The 20,635-nt window shown below is 45.9% G+C and overlaps 2 protein-coding genes across 12 annotated transcripts in view; one reads left to right on the forward strand and one right to left on the reverse strand.

Annotated features, from left to right (window-relative positions):
- The window catches only part of Nde1 (nudE neurodevelopment protein 1), a 30,919-nt gene extending 15,868 nt beyond the window's left edge, over positions 1–15,051 (forward strand). For 6 of the 7 annotated variants that reach the window (XM_020164429.2, XM_020164427.2, XM_020164428.2 and 3 more), the window contains 5 exons: positions 8,073–8,209; positions 9,658–9,837; positions 11,640–11,731; positions 12,662–12,813; positions 13,909–15,051. In XM_020164429.2, the coding sequence (XP_020020018.2) occupies positions 8,073–8,209; positions 9,658–9,837; positions 11,640–11,731; positions 12,662–12,813; positions 13,909–14,020 (673 nt within the window). In that variant the 3' untranslated portion in view covers positions 14,021–15,051. Of the gene's footprint in view, positions 1–8,072; positions 8,210–9,657; positions 9,838–11,639; positions 11,732–12,661; positions 12,814–13,776 lie in introns of all 7 variants that reach the window. The other variant, XM_074059623.1, reaches the window with a different exon arrangement.
- A 1,116-nt stretch (positions 15,052–16,167) lies between these two features.
- Myh11 (myosin heavy chain 11) overlaps positions 16,168–20,635 on the reverse strand; it is a 104,734-nt gene continuing 100,266 nt past the window's right edge. For 2 of the 5 annotated variants that reach the window (XM_074059621.1, XM_074059620.1), the window contains 2 exons: positions 19,642–19,680; positions 16,737–16,874 (listed from right to left, as the gene is read on the reverse strand). In XM_074059621.1, coding sequence (XP_073915722.1) covers positions 19,650–19,680 — 31 coding nt within the window. In that variant the 3' untranslated portion in view covers positions 16,737–16,874; positions 19,642–19,649. Of the gene's footprint in view, positions 16,875–19,641; positions 19,681–20,635 lie in introns of all 5 variants that reach the window. The other 3 variants (XM_074059619.1, XM_074059618.1, XM_074059622.1) reach the window with 2 other exon arrangements.

Consider the following 20,635-nt stretch of genomic DNA (forward strand, 5'->3'; position numbering starts at 1 on the left):
ATTCATTCTTTTGGGCTTTTATTATCATTATTATTATTATTATTCTCTTTATTTTTTGTTTTTTTGGGATTGTGTTTTGCTATGTAGTCTAGGCTGGCCTTGAACTCTCGATTTTCCTGTCTCAGACTCCCCGGGTGTGTATCACCACACCTGACTTGCCTTCAATTTTTCTTTTTTAATGTTTTATTAGTATATGATAGTTGTGCAGAGGGTTTTGTTGTGACATTTCCATGTGTACAAACATTGTACCTCAGTTAGTCCATCCCCTCCATTATTCTTCTTCCCCCACTCCCCTTCTTGAAATGACTTCAGCAGGTTTCAGTGTTCCATATTCATACATGTGTAGACAGCACTTCAACCATAGTCACCTTCCTTTACCCTCTTCGTTTACCCTCCCCCTCCCACTATTCCACTCCCCTTAACATGACCTGGTCTACAAATCCGACTATAATGCATACAAACATGGAAGTGCCGCAAGGAAACTCCCTGTATATCTATCTTAAACAACAAAAAAAACCCGGCGATTTCTTCTTCTTCTTCTTCTTCTTCTTCTTCTTCTTCTTCTTCTTCTTCTTCTTCTCCTCCCCCTCCCCCTCCCCCTCCCCCTCCCCCTCCCCCTCCCCCTTCTCCTCCCCCTCCTCCTTTTCTTATACAAAGTCTGAGAACAGGAGGACAGAACAGGTCCTGCCTGGGGTGGGGGGCACCACTGGGAAGGGGGAGGATGTGGGGAAAGGGTGTAGGAGGGTGAATATGTGCAAATGCTGTGTACACGTGTGTGCAAATGGCAAAGTGAGACCTGTTGAAACTGTTCCAGGAATAGGGGGATGAAGCAGAATGGTGGAGAAAGTGAATTCAAGTAAGAATTTTTCTAAATGCCACAATGTATCCCCACCCAGCACAACAGCAACAACAAAAACATGAATGACCTAGTCTTCATCTGGTCCTTCATTGCTTAAGTGTCTGTTCGTTGTTCAGAGTGGTTTTGCCTTGGTATTTTACCTGTAAGTATATTGTACTTTACTCAATCAAATCCCCTTTATTACTCTTCCTTAGCCTTTCTCCCTACCCTGCGTTGTTCAAGTGTTCAATGCGTTTCACTGAGTATTGTTCCTACACAGAAGTGATGCGTTTCAGTAGTAATCGCTCTCTATCATTCCTTTTCTCCTCTCGTGGTCTCCTCTAACAGTCTTGCTTTTGGAGACGTGCTGTGCGTATATATGTGTATATGATACTGTTTGTATTTGGATGTATCTTCCACATATGAGAGAGAACCATTTGTTCTGAGCCCAGCTTACTTCACCTAACTTGATATTCTCTGGTTCCATCCATTTATCTGTGAATGATGAAGTTTCATTCTTCTTTATGGCTGAATAATATTCCTCTGTGTGTGTGTGTGTGTGTGTGTGTGTGTGTGTGTGTGTGTGTGTGTATCACATTTTCTTAATTCATTCATCAGTAGCGGGGCATCTTGGCTCTTTCCATAACTTAGCTATTGTGAACAGTGCTGCAGGTAGGTGCGTGGATGTGCAGGTGCCTTTGTTGTAACCTGACTCACATTTCTTCAGGTATATCCCTAGGAATGGTATTGCTGGATCAAATGGCAGATCTATTTTTAGTTTTTCTGAGGAGCCTCCAAACTGTTTTCTGTGGTGGTTGTACTAATTTACACTCCCACCAGCAGTACTTGAGGGTTCTTTTTCCCCATGTCCTCACCAGTGTTTGTTGTTGTTTGTGTTATTGATGGTAGCTATTCAAATAGGAGTGAGATGGAGTCTTTGATTTGCATTTCCTTTATGACCAAGGATGTCAGGCACTTCTTTTCTTCATGTGATTTTTGTTTTGTTTTGTTGGGGTTTTTTTTTTTGCAGCACTGGGGTTTGAACTCAGGGCCTCATGCTTACTCCACCATCCCTTTTTTGTGATTTAGATAGGGTCCCTTGAACTGTTTGCCTGGGGCTGGCTTCAAACCACGATCCTCCTGATCTCTGCTTCTTGAGTAACTAGTATTACAGGTGTGAGCTACGGGTGCCTCACGGCTTTTGCCTTTATTCTTGAAGGATATTTTCATTGGATGTGGAACTCTGGATTGACACATTTTGTTCTTGTTTTCCTTTGAGCATTTTAGAGATGATGCCCCACTGTTTTCTGCTCTCCTGGTTACTGATGGGAAGTTGGTGCTTGGAATTGTGACTTCTCTGTATGTAAAATGTTGTTTTCTCTGGGAGCTGATAGATTCTCTCCATTCTTGACTATGGCAGTCTAGATGTGCTTTCATTTGTACTTACCGTGATAGGGGTTTGCTAAATTTAACTTCAGTCACTCTTTCCTCCAAATATTTCTTTCTGTTCATTCTTTCTTTCCTGTCCTGGGACACCACTGTACACGTGTCCCTTTGACCTTGTCACACAGGTCCTTGGGCCCTGCTCTTTTTTTCTTTGTTTTCTAAATCTCTTGTCTAGTTTCAGGTCACAGAATTCTCCCCTCCTCTAGTCTGCTGTTGAGCCATGTCAAGTAATGTTTGATTTTATGTATATTGTATTATCAGACCCAAAATTTCCATTCAGTTCTTTTATCATTTCTAATTCTCTGAGATTTTTTTAAATCCTTGAGCATACTATGTTAGCTTTTTTTTTTTTTTCAGTACTTGGGTTTGAACTCAGTGCTTTGTGCTGTAATAGCTGTTTTAAAATTCTCTTCTTAGCCTAGTGTGGTGGTACACATCTATAATCCCAGCACTTGGGAGGTAAAGACAAGGAGGATGGAGAGTTGGAGGCCAGCCAGAGCTACATAGGGAGACTGACTGTGTTTCTAATCTCCAAAGCAACAACAAAAAAAGCCCAATCTTTTCTCCTGTTTCCAGCGTGAGGTTTAAGTCAGGGTTGGTTTCCAGTGATTGCCTTTTCTCTCCTATGGTTTCACAAGTTCAGTCATTTTGGGTTATATTCTGGATGTTGTGGTTAATGTGAATTTTGTTATATTGTTGGGTTTTTGTTTGATTTGTTTTTTCAAGCTGTTAACTTGGCTGAATTCACACTCCAAACTATCACCCCTATGTGAGGCAGGAGCTGAAATCTGTTGTTTTGGTTCTTTTACCCTTAATGGACTGCTTTGGGCCTGCTGTGTGCACCATTCCATGGTGCTGGATTTTTATCACAGAGCCTTAGGTAAAAAGCTTATCACCAGTACCTTTCTGTTCTTCCTGTGTTGACTGCCTTCCAGTTTCTGCCGGTGCCTTCAGACAGTTTTTTTTTGTTTTGTTTTGTTTTTTCTTTTAGGTGGGACTGGGGTTTGACATCAGGGCCCTCACATTTGCAAAGTAGGTACTCTACTGCTTGGGCCACACCTCTAGTTCACTTTGCTCTGGTTATTTTGAACATGGGATCTCTCAAACTATTCCCCAGGATGCTCTAGAACCTCTTTTTTGTCTGATCTCAGCCTCCCAACTAACTAGGATTACAGGACTGAGCCACCAGCACCCGGCTTTTTTTTACCCACATTTTATCCAGAGTGTTTAGTTGTAATCTATGGGAGGTTTGGCCTGATACAGATTGTCGGAAATGGAACCTTCTTTTTTGTCAATTCCTAAGAGTCCTTTGTGCTACTAATCTTTTGCCTGCATTGAAAATACTTTGATCAGAATAATTTTTCCTATTGATTTGGTCTATGCTAGTTTTTATGCAAATTTTTTCCATTTTTAGGTTATCAGTTATGTCTCCTGTCACAGCTTCTGCATTTAGGGGATCGCCTTGATATTTTGTGTGCTCTTTCTCTTTTTGCAACTTTCTTTTCTAATTATTTTGAGCCAGGGTGTCACTATGTAGCCCAGGCTGGCCTTGATGCGATCCTGGGATCACAGGAGCGTGCCGCTACGCCCAACTGCACGATTTTTTTCCTTTAATTTTTTTTACACTTATTTTTGTGTCTAGGGTAAGGTACAGGTTCAATTTTCTTTTCTTTAGGTTGATAGCCAGTTTTGCCAGCACTGGTTGTTAAGCCTTCTGCCTTTTCCCCACTGCGTGGAAGTCAGGTCTGTCATATGTCAGTCTCTTGTATATCCTGGGATCTAATTCTGGGTTCTCTATTTGGCCCAATGTCCAGTTTGTGAGTTACTGTACCAATTCCGTAATGACTTGATTGCTGTGGCTTTGTGGATATAAAGCCACATTCTGACTTCTGTCATTTCCACCCATATATTGTTGATCAGAGCTAGTCACATGGTCATGCTGAGTCAGTGGGTGGGAAGGTATATTCCACCCACAGTAAGCCAAGGCAAGGGGTGGATACAGGGAAGTGGGCCAGCAATGAAGTGTCCTACAAGAAGGGAATGCGTCCACGCTGGTCAAAAACAACATACAAAGGGGTGAATTTGTTAAAATGCAACTCAAGCAAATTAAAATAGGCATTCTTGTGATCCCCTCCTCCCTTTCCCTCCACAAAGAGCATTCTGTACACACTGATGTACATCGTGCTTGTTCACATAACAATAGATCTTGGAGATTGTTCCGAGGACACAGAGCGTTCCTTGTTCTTTTTTTTCCGAAAACACATACTTAATAGGTATTGTAGGGTACCATTATAACTTACCCATTCCCCTATGGCCTGTCGCCCTCCCACACTCCTTTGGGATTATAAGCAGTGTTGTGTGAACAGCCTGGCATGGGTGTGTATCTCATGATAAATTTCCAGCAGGGAGCTGTTGGGTGGAAGCTTATGGGCATGTGTGATTTTGGTGGCGTTGCTCGATTGCTCTCAGTGTGGTTCTGCTTACACTCCCAGATGCCTGTACATGAGTCATGGTTTCCAAATTGCTTCACTAACATAGTGGTTTTCAAGCTTAGGATTTTTGCCAATCAAGTGGGTGAGAAATGGATGCATTTCTGAATTCTAAGTGACCTTGAGGTATTTATGAATAGTCTCTGTTATCTTTTCAAACTTAGGATTTTTGCCAATCAAGTGGGTGAGAAATGGATGCATTTCTAAATTCTAAGTGACCTTGAGGTATTTATGAATACTCTTATATCTTTGCCTTTTTCTGGTGATACTGGGGATCAAATGCAGAGCCTTGTGCATCCCGGACAAGTGCTATAGCCTGAGCTACATCCCCAGCACACTCCTTGTCTTCTTTTAAATTGGTTGGTTGGTTGGTTTTTTTCTTGTTTTTGTTTTTCATTTAGATGTTTGTGATACGAGTTGGATGTATTTGGAATATGTCATTCCTTTGACTTCATCTGTTGTATGCTTAATTGTGCGTATGTTGTTGATTTTTGTGTGGTCAAGTTTATTAGTCAGCCATCGTTACGAAGAGCACTTTGGACTCCAGCGATTATAAAGCACTTAGTCTGTTTTCTTCTGGTATTTTTGCTTTACTTTTCCTTTCTCTTCATCCTTCCCCCTTCCCTCCCTTCCTCCCTCCTCTCTGCTTCTCTCTCTCTCTCTCTCTCTCTCTCTCTCTCTGCATTTGACTCATATTTTGGCCAAATACTGAATAGGTGAGTGTTAAAATCAAATGAGGCAGAGGCCCACATTACCATTACAAAATGAATAATCTTCAAAGAATACCAAACTTGTATTAAAATTTTTTAACATATTAAGATTTTTATTATAAAATTTCAATAGTCACATTTGGGAAATGTGACAGAACAATTTCCCAGTCTCACAAGCTGTGGTGTTAGCTCTTGCCATCTTTATACTGTGCCCCTGTAAACTACATGACACAGTTGTCACTGAGGAGGGGACCTTGGGAGACTCAGGGCCTCAGTAGAAGTAACTGAAAATGAAAGACATTGTTTTGTTTTGTGTATGAGTGCTAAGATTCCTAAAGTCTTTCGGAGATTAAATTTGACTTAATCTAATCTTATCATCCATGCATTTTATCTAACAAATGTATCTCCTAAGTCACACTTACTGAAAAGTGACTTCTCTATTTAACTGTTTTCAAGTTCTTGGTAACTGTGCATGAGATGAACAACTTTCACAGCCTTTAATTGTCATGCCATTTTCCTCTCACAACAAAGATACGCCTGTGCGTCAGTTGACAGAATTTAACACGTAAAGCACATGAAGGATTTTCACTTAGGTTGCAGATAGGATGTTGACCTTTATTTGAAGGCAAATGTTCGGGAAGTCTGAAGGACACTCTGCCAATATTATTGAAACTGATTATATATGGTCACATGACTATTTATCAACCCTGGGTCTTTTTAACTCTGGCATTCCACAGCCAGCCAGTACATTTGGAACAAATACTGAGTTAAAATTTCTGATCCCATTGGAATTTATCTTGGGGTACATTATGATGTATGAATCCAGTATTACTTTTTTTTTTTTGTAGGACTGGGGTTTGAACTCAACCCTTCCCACTTGTAAAGTAGGATTGCTACCATTTGAGCCAGTCTGTTTTGTTCTGATTATTTTGGAGATGGGGGGGTCTTGGGAACTATTTGCCCAGGCTGGCCTTGAACTGTGAGCCTTCCAGTCTCACTCACTGTGAGCCTTCCAAGTAGCTATGATAACAGGTGTGAGCCACTGGTACCCAACTCCAATATTACTTTTTCTTGGTGGGTTCCCGATGGTCCCCAAAGCTAGAATTGAACCTGTCACCTTTTCCCCAGTAATTTGTGATGCCACCCTTACCATAAGTTAAATTACTACATGTATTTGCCTCTATTTCTGTACCTCAGTTTCCCTTCTCTGGCCATCCTTCTAACCGATCTCAGGCCTGTGTTCACCACTGTGACTCTGCAGTTGTGTGCACTATACCTGCCAGTGTTATTTCCCTGAGGCCGTTAAGATGGTGACAGATTCATCATTAATTGATGGAGAATTGACTTCTTTTTTTTTTTAATTCATATGTGCATACAATGTTTGCGTCATTTCTCCCCTCTTCCCCCCGCCCCCTCCCTTAACCACCCTGCCCCCTCCCTCTCCCCGCCACCCCTCGCTACCCAGCAGAAACTATTCTGCCCTTATCTCTAATTTTGTTGTAGAGAGAATATAAGCAATAATAGGAAGGAACAAGGGTTTTTGCTGGTTGAGATAAGGATAGCTATACAGGGCATTGACTCACATTAATTTCCTGTGCGTGGGTGTTACCTTCTAGGTTAATACTTCTTGATCTCACCTGTTCTCTAGTTCCTGTCCCCTCTCCCATTGGCCTCAGTGCATTAGTCATCCACGTTGGTTTCTGATGACCCTGGGTCTTCCACCTCATCAGCACAGCATATCTGACTCCCACAGCATTTTGAGTCTCTTGCAGCTTTGCTGTTGTGTGAATTCCTACACCTTATCTTTTTCATTGTCATTTGGCACACCAGCCTTGGGGTCATTTTAAGTGATTCTGGCTTTAGCCTCTGCAGCATTATCACTTTGTTGTTTTGAATAAGGCATCTTTGGTGACACCCTGTTTACTTCTTCTAAAGACCCCTTGAGGGTTGGTACTTTCGTGACTCAATATAGATGCCGTAGGGTATGTTAAATGTATGAACCCAACTTTGCAGTTGGGAGCAAGGGAGGAGCTGGGTGTTAACTCTGGGTTCCCTTCTAGACATGCTTCCAGCCATTGGGAAACTACAACTGTAACGCAGCATGCTAAATACCTTCCAGAGGCGAACACAGGGTATTAGTAAACTGTGTCTGAACCTCCTGAGCGCTTACTATGAAACATTCATGGTGTGCTTTTTGTATTCCCACCAACCTTACTACCCTTTTTACATATGAGGAAACAGGCACAGAGAGAGTAGTCAGCCCAGAGTTAAACAGCTTTCAGATTGATTTATTACAGCACTTCTCCATGCCTTTTCTCTTTTTTTGGTGGTACTGGGATTTGAACTCAACATTATTGGGTCTACTGCTGAGGACAGCCTGAGCACTGACAAGTCCCATTCTGCAGATGAAAAGATGAAGAGCCTGGGTCCCCGTGGGCTAAGGGACTTGCTCAGGCCTTCTAGGCCATCTAGGAAAACCAGTGCTGGGACTTGGGCCCAGGCTATCCAACCTCAGGTCACCTGGTTCTGTAGGCACTGGGTGGATGCCACCATTGCTCTCTTGGATAACTTTACTTTTCTCTTGCCCAGAGCCACAATCATGTCTCTAGAAGACTTTGAGCAGCGCTTGAATCAAGCTATTGAAAGAAACGCCTTCCTGGAGAGTGAACTCGATGAGAAGGAGAATCTCCTAGAATCTGTCCAGAGGCTAAAGGATGAAGCCAGAGGTCAGGAGTCTTGGCCTTGTCTGTGTCTTCCCCAGTGTGGTCCCCCTCTCTCCCTTTCTCCCTCCCTGCCAACATCTCGTCCTGCGGCCTTGCCCAGCACTGCCTTCCTAGGTGTCTGCCCCCTTTCTGCACACAGGCTGACCTGGCAGAGACAGTCTGCCTTACTCAGCCCAGTGCTCAAAATTGTCAGCCATCATTAGCATTTATAGAAATAGCTGTAGCAACCAACCCCTCTTTGCATTTACAGAAAAATCTTTGGGGTTCACAGATGAAGCCCTTGTTTTTTGGGGGTTTGCCTCTGGGCAGCAGATTCGTGTCAGGAAGGCCTCCTGACCTCTGGTCTCCACCTGTGCCCAGCCAGCTGATGCTCAGTGGGAACACGAGAGTTTTGTGGAGAGGAAATCCCATGGGCAGGACTGTTCACCAGTTGTTCTTCTGGTGACTTGATGGTGACCAGTACATTTGACTGAGAGCTCTGAAGCCTTGTCAGCAGGCTCTGGAGGTGGGTGATTCTCCAGGTAGAGCTGTCAAACCATCACATCACTCGGATGTGAGGCATCAGAGTCAGAAGCATTCGAGGCTTGTTTTAGGTCCTAATTCATTGTTTGTAGCATTAGTTTGGTTTCTAAGTTGTAAGCAATAACTAGGGGATTTTAAACAAAACAAAACTGCCAAGTTGAAAAAGTTTTAGATTTTGGAGCATTTTGGATTTCAGATTAGGAATGCTTAACTGATAGTCTGTATTCCAAAATCTGGAAAACTCTGAAACCCAAAGCATTTCGGGTCCTGAGCATTTCAGATAAGGGTTATGCAACCTGTAGATGTCCCTAAATTTTGGTAGTGATGTGATCAAACAGATCATATAAATTTAGTTTTTGGAACGTTAAACAAGTCAGGTGGGTGGGAGGTGTTTGTGTTTCCTCTGTGCTCAATCCAAGTTACCCGTTCTTTTTTTTTTTGTTGTCAGCAGTGGGATTTGAACTCAGGGCCTCATGCTTGCTAAGCAGGCGCTCTGCCGCTTGAACCACTCCGCCAAGCCCCAAGTTACTCATTCTTTATGTGTGATGTTCATGTACGTGTGGACAGTATGGAGAAGAAGAGGAAAAGGGTTAAAAAGACAGGCCGTGTGTTATAGTGAACACATTGCTTTCATTAGGAGTCTATATACATGTATTGCTATGTTGAAAATTTTTAAACAACAAAAGCAATATGTTGCTACCTTCATTTTTAAAAATTCTGAGGCATTTTTGTTTTTCCCTTAAAAGTTGGTGCATGTAGTTATGTGCACCAACTAGGCAGGGTTGAGTGGGGATTTCGCTCCATTCAGGGTTTGTTTTGACCTAGAGTTTTTCACCTGGTGGCTCTTTTCCCTGAGCATTGTCTACTTTTGGCTCTCCCCACCCCCATCCTCAAAGGACTGAAATTTCTTGGTCCTTTTCCCGACACAGATTTGCGGCAAGAATTGGCAGTGCAGCAGAAGCAAGAAAAGCCCCGGACACCCATACCCAGCTCAGTGGAAGCTGAAAGGACAGACACAGCTGTGCAGGCCACTGGCTCTGTGCCGTCCACTCCCGTAGCTCCTCGGGGACCTAGCTCTGGTTTAAACACACCGGGGATGTTCAGACGTGGTAAGGGGCTGGGGAGTCGGCCAGATAATCTTTGCTTCACAAAGTTTTCCCCAGTGAGAACCTGGAGTGTGTCCTGGGTGAGATGACTTGGCCAGGCTGTGCAGCAGCGAGCAGTCTGGGGTACTTAGCACAACAGAGCATTGCAAGAAATGAAAGGAGGCTCCTGGGTGTGAGGCAGTGTGGAGGAGTGGAGTCTGGCGAACAGAAGCCCCGTCTAGAGTGGGCAGCTGCCACTCTGCTCCTGACATAAGGATGCAGGGTCAGCACAGCAGACTCTTCCATTCTTCAGCAGAAGCCAGAAGTCATCTTCTTAAATACAGAATCTCCCAAATTTAAAATATCAATAACCAAATTTAAAAAAAGCTTTGTTTGGTGAGCCTGATGATGTTTGTCTATAATCCCAGCACTTAGGAGGCTGAGTTGAGAAGACCTCAAGTTTGAGGCTAGCTTGGGCTGCATAGTCAGACCCTGTCTCTCTCTCTCTCTCTCTGTGTGTATCCCACATCCATCCAGAACTGGACCAGTTCTGTGCTGTGTGACTAAACACAGAAATCTGCATTTTCCCCCAGCGCCTTTGCTGCTAATAACAGACAATCGGTGAGCTCTCAGTGTGTGCTGCCCATCCTGTTTAAAGCACTTTGCATGTGTGACCTCACAGAATTCTCCCTGCAGGCTCACCATACAAGCTCTGGTCCCTCTTGATGGGCGTGGAGTCTGAGGCTGAGTTAAGGTGCTTCCCTGAAGTCACAGCAAGTAAATGGCAGACTTGAGACTGACCCCAGGCTGGCTGGCTTCTTCTGTCATAAGCCTCAGCCCTCAGCTTGGCCCAGATGAAGAGGTGGGAGGTTTCTAGCATCCAGTTGAGAGCACTTTTCCACACTATCGTATGCACACGACTCTCCTGGGATGAGTTAAAATCTTGTTCACGTGCACCTTGGATCCAGCCAGTCTGGGTAGGGCTTGAGATTGTGTGTTTCTACCAAGCTCCCAGCTGCTGCTGAACCACAGACCCCACCTGGAGGGGAGGGGCTCTGTAGAGCCGGTTGTGGTAGAACACTTCTGTAATGCCAGCACTTCAGAGGTGGCAGGCAGGAGGATCAGGAGTTCAAGACCAGCCACAGCTACTTAGTGAGACCCTGTCTCAAAAAGGCCCAAAAGAAACAAATAAAAGGGGGTGTGGCTCAAATGGTAGAGCACCTGCCTAGCAAGCATGAGGCCCTATGTTCAGTCCCCAGTACTACCAAAAAAAAAAAAAAAAAAAAAAAAAAGGCCAGGTGCTGTGGCTTCAAGCTATGTGAAGGCTGAGATTGGGAGAATGGTGGTTTTAGGCCAGTTCAGGCAAAAACAAGTTCATGAGACTCCATCTCAGTGGAAAAAAAGCTGATGTGGTGATATACACCTGTCATCCCAGCTGCTGTGGAGAGCACAAAATAGAGTCAAGGTCCAGGCCAGCCTTGGCAAAAAGTAAGACCCTATCTCCCAGATGACCAGAGCAAAAAGGGCTGGAGGCGTGGCTCACGTGGTAGAGCGCCTGCCTGGCAAGTGTTAAACCCTGAGTTCAAACCCCAGTACTGCCAACAAAAAAGATGAATGTGAAAAACAAATGTTTAATCCTGCCAAGGACTCAAAGTGATGGTCATCCAGCACACTTGGGTGACCCAGATGACTTCTGAATGAGTCGGGCTGCATTCGGAATCACAGGAAAATGTCACCTTCCCTCCCATCCCTGGGGCTTGTCATTCAGAGCTGTCAGTACAGAGACTGTTGATAGGTGTGATGTGTGCTTCTCCTTGCTCACTCAGGTCTGGACAACTCGAACAGTGGGACTCCACTCACACCTGCAGCCCGGATTTCAGCCCTCAACATTGTGGGGGACCTGCTGAGGAAAGTAGGGGTAAGGCAGCACCTCCCCAGGGTTTCCCGTGCTTTCTTGCCTATCTTTCAGGGTTCTTGAGAGGTTTGTCTTCCAGGGCCCCACTTTAGTGGGGATGTCCTGAGTGTTAGACCTGGCTAGTCCTTAAGCATCACTGCTGTTGCCGAAGGCCCAGGGTGCAGAATCAGTCTTCCTTCTCATCCCCAAGCGTCTTTTCTTCTCGAACCACTTTTCTTCCAAGCAGTTTGGATAATAAGATGGCATCTGTGGCTTTAATTTCAAAAAACCAATGGCCATTTAAAAATGGCTTTCTGTGGGGTGTCATGGATCACATCTGTAATCCCAGCATTTGGGAGAATGAAGCAGAGCAAAGAACTTGACCTTCCAGGTTTTATATAAATTACAGGAAGGGATTCTTTTGTGCTTAAGCAATGACAGAGGTATTCTTTGTAGTTGGGTCTTTTATTCTTACACACAATGCCTGGGAGGCCACCTCATTTCCATGCTGCCAACCTGTCCCTGAACAGGAGAAATGTGTCTTCATAAATACAGCGCAATAGAAGCTTGCAACTCAGTCCTTATGTTCGGGCTTCTGGCTCTCTGGTTTGCTGTTGCATAAGCAGGTCTCTTTAGCATAGTTGCAGTTACAGAGAAGCCCAGGGTGGTCTCACTGCCTCTGGTTTCCTCAGTCCGTTTACTCCAAGTTCAAGTCCTTGTCTAAACCTCCTGCCACTCTCACAGGGTAAACAAAAGCGTGAACTGTTCCAGAAGTTGATCTTACATTTCCTTAGGCAGAACTGGTCACTAGGTAGAGTTAGTGGTTTTACAGGACAGCTCCCAGATATTGCGGGCGAGTGGCTCCGAGAGTCAGAGACAGGCTGGCTTCCTCTGGGGCCTCCTGGGCCTGGCAGCACTTTGAGAGCCTTGGTTTAGGTTATCCTTTCTCTCCAGGCCCTGGAATCCAAACTCGCATCCTGCCGGAACTTCGTGTATGATCAATCACCAAATCGGACAAGTGGCCCAGCCTCAGGGCGAGGGAGCAAGAACAGAGAAAGTGGTGACAGACGGCCAAGTGGCACCAGTGTACCTTTGGGTGACAAAGGGTCAGTACCTTTGATGTGCTTTTAGTCAGGGAGCATCTGTCTGCTCCAGGTCAGACACTAACACCCCATCCATCGCCATTTGTTTCATAAAGTTATAAGATTATTTTAGCAAACCTTAGCCTCTACTTCCTTCTCTCTCTTTTTAAGTCTTTTATTAGTTTTACTTTTTAAGTTTTTTAAATGATTTTTGTATAGACCAGGCCAGCCTCAAATACTCCCTTCTCTTGAGGTAGAATTAGATGACATCTTCTGGTTTAGGCAAACAGCCAAGCAGAGGGCTGTGTTTATAATTTGATTCTGCAGCCCCACTAGGGTCATGCTGTGAGAATGTCCTGTCTAAATCGCTTGTTTGGAGTTAAGCTTCAAACACTACTCTTGTTTCCTCCAGAAAAAGTCTTTATTTTTAAATCTGTAGAACATTCCAGAAACTATAGGGACTAACTAAATGCTAGCCAGACTAGATTCCTGAAACCAGCCACCTGATTGGGAAACAGATCTACAGATCTGAGCTCTTTTTTTTTTTTTCTTACCCATTACTTCTGCCACAGAGCTGACCTCTTAATAGTGTCATTTATTTCCTTGCTAAAGAAAACCAGGACCAACTTTAAACTCATGAACTCCCTAAGAGCAGGTAGCGACTCCCTGGATGGAGCCTAGCCTTGTAAACATGGTGGATCTGTGCATACCAGGAAACTAAGAATCATTTGCCATGGTGCGCACTTAACTTCTGCACCTCTGGAAGCAGAGTTTTTAAAATTTTTATTTGAAAAATGTTTTTAATTCAGGAGGCTTGGATCATAGTTCATTGGACACAAGGCACTGGGTTCTATTTCCAGCACACACACATCCAAAATATAATGACAAGTAAGTGGGTGCTTTTGGGGGTCTTCTGAGGCAGGACTTTTTGTGCAGCCTTGGGAATCAGAAAGCCAGATAGCCAGTGTCCTTTTCTTCATTTCACAGGAGAGAAAATTGAGGCCCTGTGAGACCCTGCTCCCGCCTCTTGACACTCACTGTTAGGACCCTGTGGGCCCCAGTGCTAGCCGGTTTGTCACCACTGTCCTATCAGCTAAATGTGGTTTGCTCTGTCTGAAGGTTGGGCAAACGCCTGGAATTCGGGAAGCCACCCTCACATCCTTCCTCATCATCGTTGTCATCATCATCGGCGCTGCCGCCTGCTCAGGGTGTGGTCAAGCTGTTGCTTTAGGACCCTACAGGAGCCTGAGCCCCCTCTGTCTGTGCAGCATTGTTACCCTCCTTCTCCCCTTTCCTCTCAGCTTTTGGGTTTTTTCCAGTTAGTTTGAGAAATAAGAGCCAGCAGCACTTTGTGCTCTGTGGCCCAAGCCAATGACTGAGGCCCTGGTGTTGTCCCTACCTTTCCCACCTGCATGTATGTGATGACATGGTCCCCCCACTCGGGAAGGCTCAGGGCGTGGGTAGTAAGTCTACCCATCATTGGCTCCCCGAGTCCCGACGGCCCAGGGAGCTGCTTTTAATGTGCAAGCCTCCTGCAGAGGGGCTCTGGGCCCATCCCGGAGGAACCCTCAACCCTTCCAGTGGGAGCTGTCTTCCAGAACAAGCTCTCCTGGTGCCTCCCCATATGCTAAAATCATGTCTAGGAGTGGGTCGTGGGAGAGGTGGGGTCCTTTTATTAACTGTACCTCTGAGATTTTTTAATCTGCCTCTCGTGGAGGTTTTTAGAGGAATGTTTAACTTTCAGAGTAATTCTCAGGTCAGCAGGAAGTGTGTCCTTACAAATGCCAACCCTTAGTTGTCCTGAGTTCCTTGCCCTGGTGGGGTGGTGGGGGGTGAGTAGAGTGGTCATGTAGCCCCTAAGGACAGGACTCCACTCAAAGCCAGCATGGAATAACCAGGGTGGCCTCCGACAAGGTGAAAACACAGATCGTTGTTGGAAAGGAAGACACTGACACTGGATGCGCCTGCTGGCCACCAGTGCATGTTAGAGTTGCCACCTCACGCTCTGGGACCCTGGTGTAAGGAGCAGATCTTGCAGGAGTGTGTGCGCAGCCTGACAGCCCTCGCCTTCTTCCTGGTTATTTTCTGGTAGAAACTGCAAACCTGCCATGGAGCTGAGCATAGAACTTTTCAAGTGCTACAGACGTTCAGTGAGAACTCAGCTCGGAGCTGTTTGTGTCCCAAAACATTCTAACCTGTGTTGGTAAAAGATGGACTTTTATTTTTTTAAAAGAACAATAAAATCAAGAGAAGCTCCTGTCAGCTGGTTCACGGTGTGCTCAGTGGGTGCTGCTTTATATATCTGTACTTCACAATTGCTTGTGGGGTGGTGAAAAACTTAGCTTTTATTTTTTTGCCAACTCACAAAATAGGAGAAAAGGGTTTTTACAAGTATCTATTCAAGTCAGCTTTTAGAATTGTTTTTGGGAAAAGTTCGTGCATCGTTGCAGACCTATTGGCATTTGGTGGAATGGTTGTGTCTTTTCAGTTTCATTTGTCTGTTTGTCCTGCTGAACTGGCCTGGGCGATGGCTTGTGCTAAATAGAAACTTCGCAAGGCAGGTCTGTCCACAGTATTCATGCTGGGGAAGAAAAGGGCTCTCAGCTTGTTCTTACAGTGCCCTCACATTCAGAATGACTTCTTTGGGGGTGGGGGGAGGGGCATGTGGAAGTTAAGACTAGGTCTTGCTATGTAGCCCAGATGACCTTGAATTTATGATCTGTCTCAGCCTCCCAAGTTAAGGCTGCTGTATCCACAATTCTTAGCACTAGAAGTCCTTCAGATTTGGGTTTTTTTTGGATGTTGAACTATTTGCATATATGGAATGAGATACTTTGGGAATGGGCGCAAGTCTAAACACAAAACTCAGAAAATTTATTATATACAGAGCCCGATGGTCATTTATACAATATTTTTAATGCACCTGTGTTTTGACTATGATATATCATTTGAGGTCAGGTGTGGATTTTCCACTTGTGTTCAAAAAGGCTGGGTTTTAGAGTGTTTGAACTTTTGGGGTTTTGATCGACAAAATGGTCTCCCAGATCACGTTCAAGATCACAGCAAGTGCCCCACCCACCACACAGTACCTTCCTTCTCAGTCCCTTAACTGGCCACATGGTAGGTTGGAGAAGCCCTTCAGATAGTCACACTTTGCATCTCTGCCCCTATTTTTAATTTTCTTTTTTTTGTGTGTGAGTGGTACTGGGCCTTGAACCCAAGGCCTCACACATGCTAGGCAAGTGCCCTACCTCCCATCTATACCCACCCACCTCCCAGCCCACTACCTCTTCTTTTGCCAGCCACAGGATCTTAGGCAACTTATTTCACCTTGGTTCTGTAGAAAACAGCTTGACAGAAATGCTGACTACGTTCTGGTGATTTATAACCTTTTATTAGTGAAAGTGTCTGCAAGTACAATCAGGGTGCATATAAAACAGTGTCATACCTCTGCTCATATCCCTGGGGGATATTCATGTGACTACAGAAGGCACTTGGTCTCTGTGAACTGTGTGTGTCTGAGGTGTGGTAGCCAGAAGGAGGGAAGAGGATTCTCTAACAAGGGTCTGCCTCGAGAACTGGAGGGGTCTTCAGGGAAGGGAATGAGTTTGGGGGGGCGTAGGCACCCACTTGGTAACTTTCTCCCCGTTTCATGTAAACGAAGTTATCTATGACTGGTTATTGCAGCTGTTTTCCTAAAAACTCACCACTTGTGCACAGTCTGACAGCTTGAGGATTTGCTGTGTCTCCCAGTGGGGTTTTCTCCTCTGATAAGTACATCCTAAGTGAAATTCACACCCTGACTGCAGGGTGGAGCTTTTATAGTCATTGTGAGGGGTGCCGATGATGCCTGCAGTTTGACAATGGATTGAGACAATGCTAAACGGAGTCTTCTGGGTTTGGTTTGTAGTTTGGGTCATTTTCCCTGCTGTGGTGCAAACCTCTAGTGAGTTTATTCACTGGACTTGGTTCCGTTGAAGTCTGAGTCTCGAGTGTCCGTTTCCTCTTCAGAACCGTCTGCATTTTCAATAACTCTGCGTCCTCCAGACCTTCTGGAGGGAACGAATGAGGTCTCGTTTCCTCGCCTGTGGGTTTTAATCAGAAAACGTGTGTCTTTAGTAAAGAAATCTCTCTCCAAGGGGCAGAGACCAAACAACACAGATGAGTCTCAACCATTCAAGTTCAAGGTAACAAATCCTGACTGCCCTTAAGGTGTGGTTGGCTACATTTAATCAGCTGGAATGGAGGAGTTATCTGCTTTAAAAACTGTCTGGCTTCTGGTCTGCTACATTCTGGGATTTGGAATAGAAGATGGTGGGATGTGAAGAGGGAGAACCCGCCGTGTTCTCCATCTTCAGAAGGCAAAATGGGTAAGGTTTTAGGTTTCCAGTTTTGAAAATGGACACCAAGGGCAATGGAGAGGGAGTGAGGTCACTGACACAGAAGGGTGCTCACTGGTTAAGAGGGAGATAGCGCCCCCTGCTGGTGTAGAGCATCCTAGTAGGAGCGCCCCAGTGGTAGGGACTGTGGCTGGAGGGAATGTGTTCTGGCTCCCCATGGATGCACCGCTTTTTGCATGACATAAAATAGGCGCTCAATGTATATTTGTTAATTATACAGTTCCAGGTGGATTTTAGCTCCAACAGGTAGGACACCCCTCTCTGCTCTCCATTTCTGTCTCTTCTCAGGGCCCCTGCATGTCCCTCCTAGCAATCCAGGCCCACCATGACTTCACAGGCTGGTCTGTGACCAGCCTTGGGTGGGAGGGAGAGGTAGCACAAAGGACAAAAGGTCAGATCCACCTGCCATTAACCTTTGCTGTTTGATAGAAATGCTTAAGTAGAATTTTAGTGATCACAAATATGATCCTGTTAGATTCCTGCCATCAGGCTCTGTTTCACCTGAATCAGAGAACATGTCTTAGCTCATTTTAGGACACCTAAGAAAACTGACTCAGGGTGACAAAGCAACTTGCTCGCCACGTGAAGGCTGGACAGAGAAGCTGTGAGGGTGAGCCTACCTAGTGACCTATTCTTTAGTCCAAAGGCCACAACTCAGGTAAGACCAGAAGCATAAGCAAAGCCCAGAGATTCCAGATCACTGAGAAGGGGAACCCCAACCCAACACTATTGCAGTCTAAGTGTGGGGCTTCCCGAGGTACAGCGATCAGGAGTAAATACTTAAAGTTGTAGCCACACACCATGTAAGGATCCCCCCACCCCAAGGCCAGCCTCAGAGGGAAAGGTCTAAGCTTCTCTCCCAGGAGGGAAGTTGTTCCCCAGCTCCTCGGCACTATGAGTCAGAGAGAAGGGTCGAGAAGTTCCATGCAATGTTTCATGTGGCCCTCCTCGTACTTCTCCCCCCAGGTCTGAGCCAGGTAGGTTAGCCTGGGGCAGGAAAGGGTGAAAGCTAATTGTGCTTTAAGCCTCCAGTAACACTCTTTGCCTCTTGGAACGATCTGTACTTGCCAACTGGTTAAGGGATGAAATTGTCCCTTGACCTCAGAAGTAGATTCTGCCTAGGATCATGGTAAACTCTGCTGGGTGACCACTGCAAGGCAGTGGGTTCTGGCTCTCGTGCCTTTCTTGAAGGACCTGGATTTAAATCCTAACCAAAGATTGACCCCGACTACCTCTGTTACAGGAAGTAAGGGATTCCTACAAAGGTTTCCTTAAAGGGTCTGATCCTGGAGAATTTGGATTTTTTCATGGATCAAAGAGCTTACCTAGCCACTGTGGGCAGACCAGGTGTCTGTGCTAGTGGGGACGTCCCTGCTGCTTTGCAAGGACTCAGTTTCCTGCTAACTGCTGAGTCCAGCTGGCTCTATAAGCAACTCATCCTCTGAGTTGGCAGGAGAGCCACCGAATGTCTTGGAGGCTCCTGTGCCCTCCCCTACCCATGGAACCCACAGGGAAGCTCTTAGCAAGACCTGACTCGGCTTTAAGTATTTGGTAGCAAAGGCAAAGCTGAAATTCTCCAGGACAGATGGACACAAGCTAGGGCTTGTTTGGCCTCTTGGTGGGGTAAGAGAAGCTCCCATTTTCTAACTTTACTGTGCAAACAAAGTTCTTAAATTCCAGAGAAGCAGGGGCCTCTGTACTCTCTAAGAAGGGCCCATGTGCTTCCTCAAGTCTTGGGCATCCATTCCTCACCCCCTGGACACGCGTGACTCCGTGAGGCCTCTGGAGAAGGCTCTAGCAGGCCGAGCCGGGCTTCGCAGTGGCTGTTTCCCACCCATGTGCACAGAAAACATAGTCAGCTCAAGCCACGCGCAGCCCTGGCTTCTGCTCCAAGGCAGACGGGAAGCTTACTTGTGACGGGCCAAGTTGCTGGGCCACGGTCACCATGAATGTGTTTTGTGAGACCAGATTTGTGATCCAGAACAGCCAGACAGAAGCCACATCCATTCTCCAGGAGTGTACACACAGTGTGGGACTGTCATGTTTACTCAGGAGGTGACTTAACCTGTAGGTGTCTTATCCCAGGAGGGTGGCACTGCTGAGGGAATGTCCTTAGTAGCACAAGAGTGGCCTCAGCACACAGGTAGGAAAAATCCAAGCAACACATGCACAGTCTACAAATCTCATTGAGGCAGGTGATCAGGCCCTGTGGTGGTCTGCCAAAGCACTGCCCAGGAGAAAAGGAACACGACTCAAGAGCTGACATCTGCTTCTCAAGTTCATCTTGGTTTTTGTAAAAGACAAATTTTGAACTAGATACCGCAGCCTTCAGATTTTGCTGGCATCTCCCAGAAATTTGCAAGGACTGAAAAAGAGAGGTGGGGAGGCACTGGGCAGAAAGGAAACGGGTACAGCGCGACACACAGGAGCTGCGAAGCTGGAGGGGCGATACCTGGTGGGTCACTGCGAAGTTTCCTGTGTGGGGGGCCCTCTGAAACAGAGAGAGAGTCCCTGGTCGTTACCATTGGCAAACAGGAAGGAGCCTGGCTATGTGCTTAAGTATGTTAAGTACATTTCTAAAAAGGCATTTGCGTCTACTTAAGCAACAAAAGGTATTTTTACATCAACCTCGCAACCAAGCACCTAAAGCCCAGAGAGCCCTAGGCAGAGGCCGGCACCCCAGATTTCTGTCCCTCAGAGCCTTGGAGACCCTTGCATAGACCCCATCTCTGCGTTGTGACCAGAAAAGGCAGAAAGGTACGTAAGCCAGTCTGCAAGAGCAGTGCTGGCACGGCTGGGCTGAGCCACACTGGTCAAGGAGTCATGGCCACCTCCCACATGGCTTCTGCTTCTTCTGTTTACCTTTGCCTCTACCAGAGGTGGGTTTTGCAGCTCGTGTAGGAGCTGCCTGGCAGCATAGCAAGTAGTAGTCCAAGGTCAGGCTTGGAGAGGGCTTGCATGGACTTTTATCTGGCCAGTAGCTGTGCTTGCAAGTTCTTGGTCATGGAGGAGCTGACCGCACACCAGCTCTAGTGCCTGTTTTTATGTTCTTGTGCAGTTAGATGACTCAGAGAGGGCAGGAGAGGTTTGGCATGTCTTCAGCCCACACAGTGTGTTTCTAGACTGGCTCAGGCAAAAATGGTTTGTTCTGCCCTGGCTGCCTCAGAAGGGTCAGGCACCTGAGCAGAACCCAGGGCGGGTATTCAGTGTGGGCTAAAAGAACCACTGAGCCTGAGAAAGGAACTGGACCTGCACAGGGCAGGACATTGGGAGGCTGCTTCCGCTACTCAGCCCAGTACTCAGGAGGGGCAGAGTGTCCCATTCCCAGCCAAGAATGTGGGGGAAGGGGGTTTCTTGTGGGAGAACAGCTCTCCTCTGCTTACACCCCTCCTCCCTGCTGGAGCTGCTCTCAGACCCCAGCTGTACCTGAGACCTTGGTCTGGTTT

Source organism: Castor canadensis, chromosome 17 (genome assembly GCF_047511655.1).
Source record: "Castor canadensis chromosome 17, mCasCan1.hap1v2, whole genome shotgun sequence".
NCBI lineage: Eukaryota > Metazoa > Chordata > Mammalia > Rodentia > Castoridae > Castor > Castor canadensis.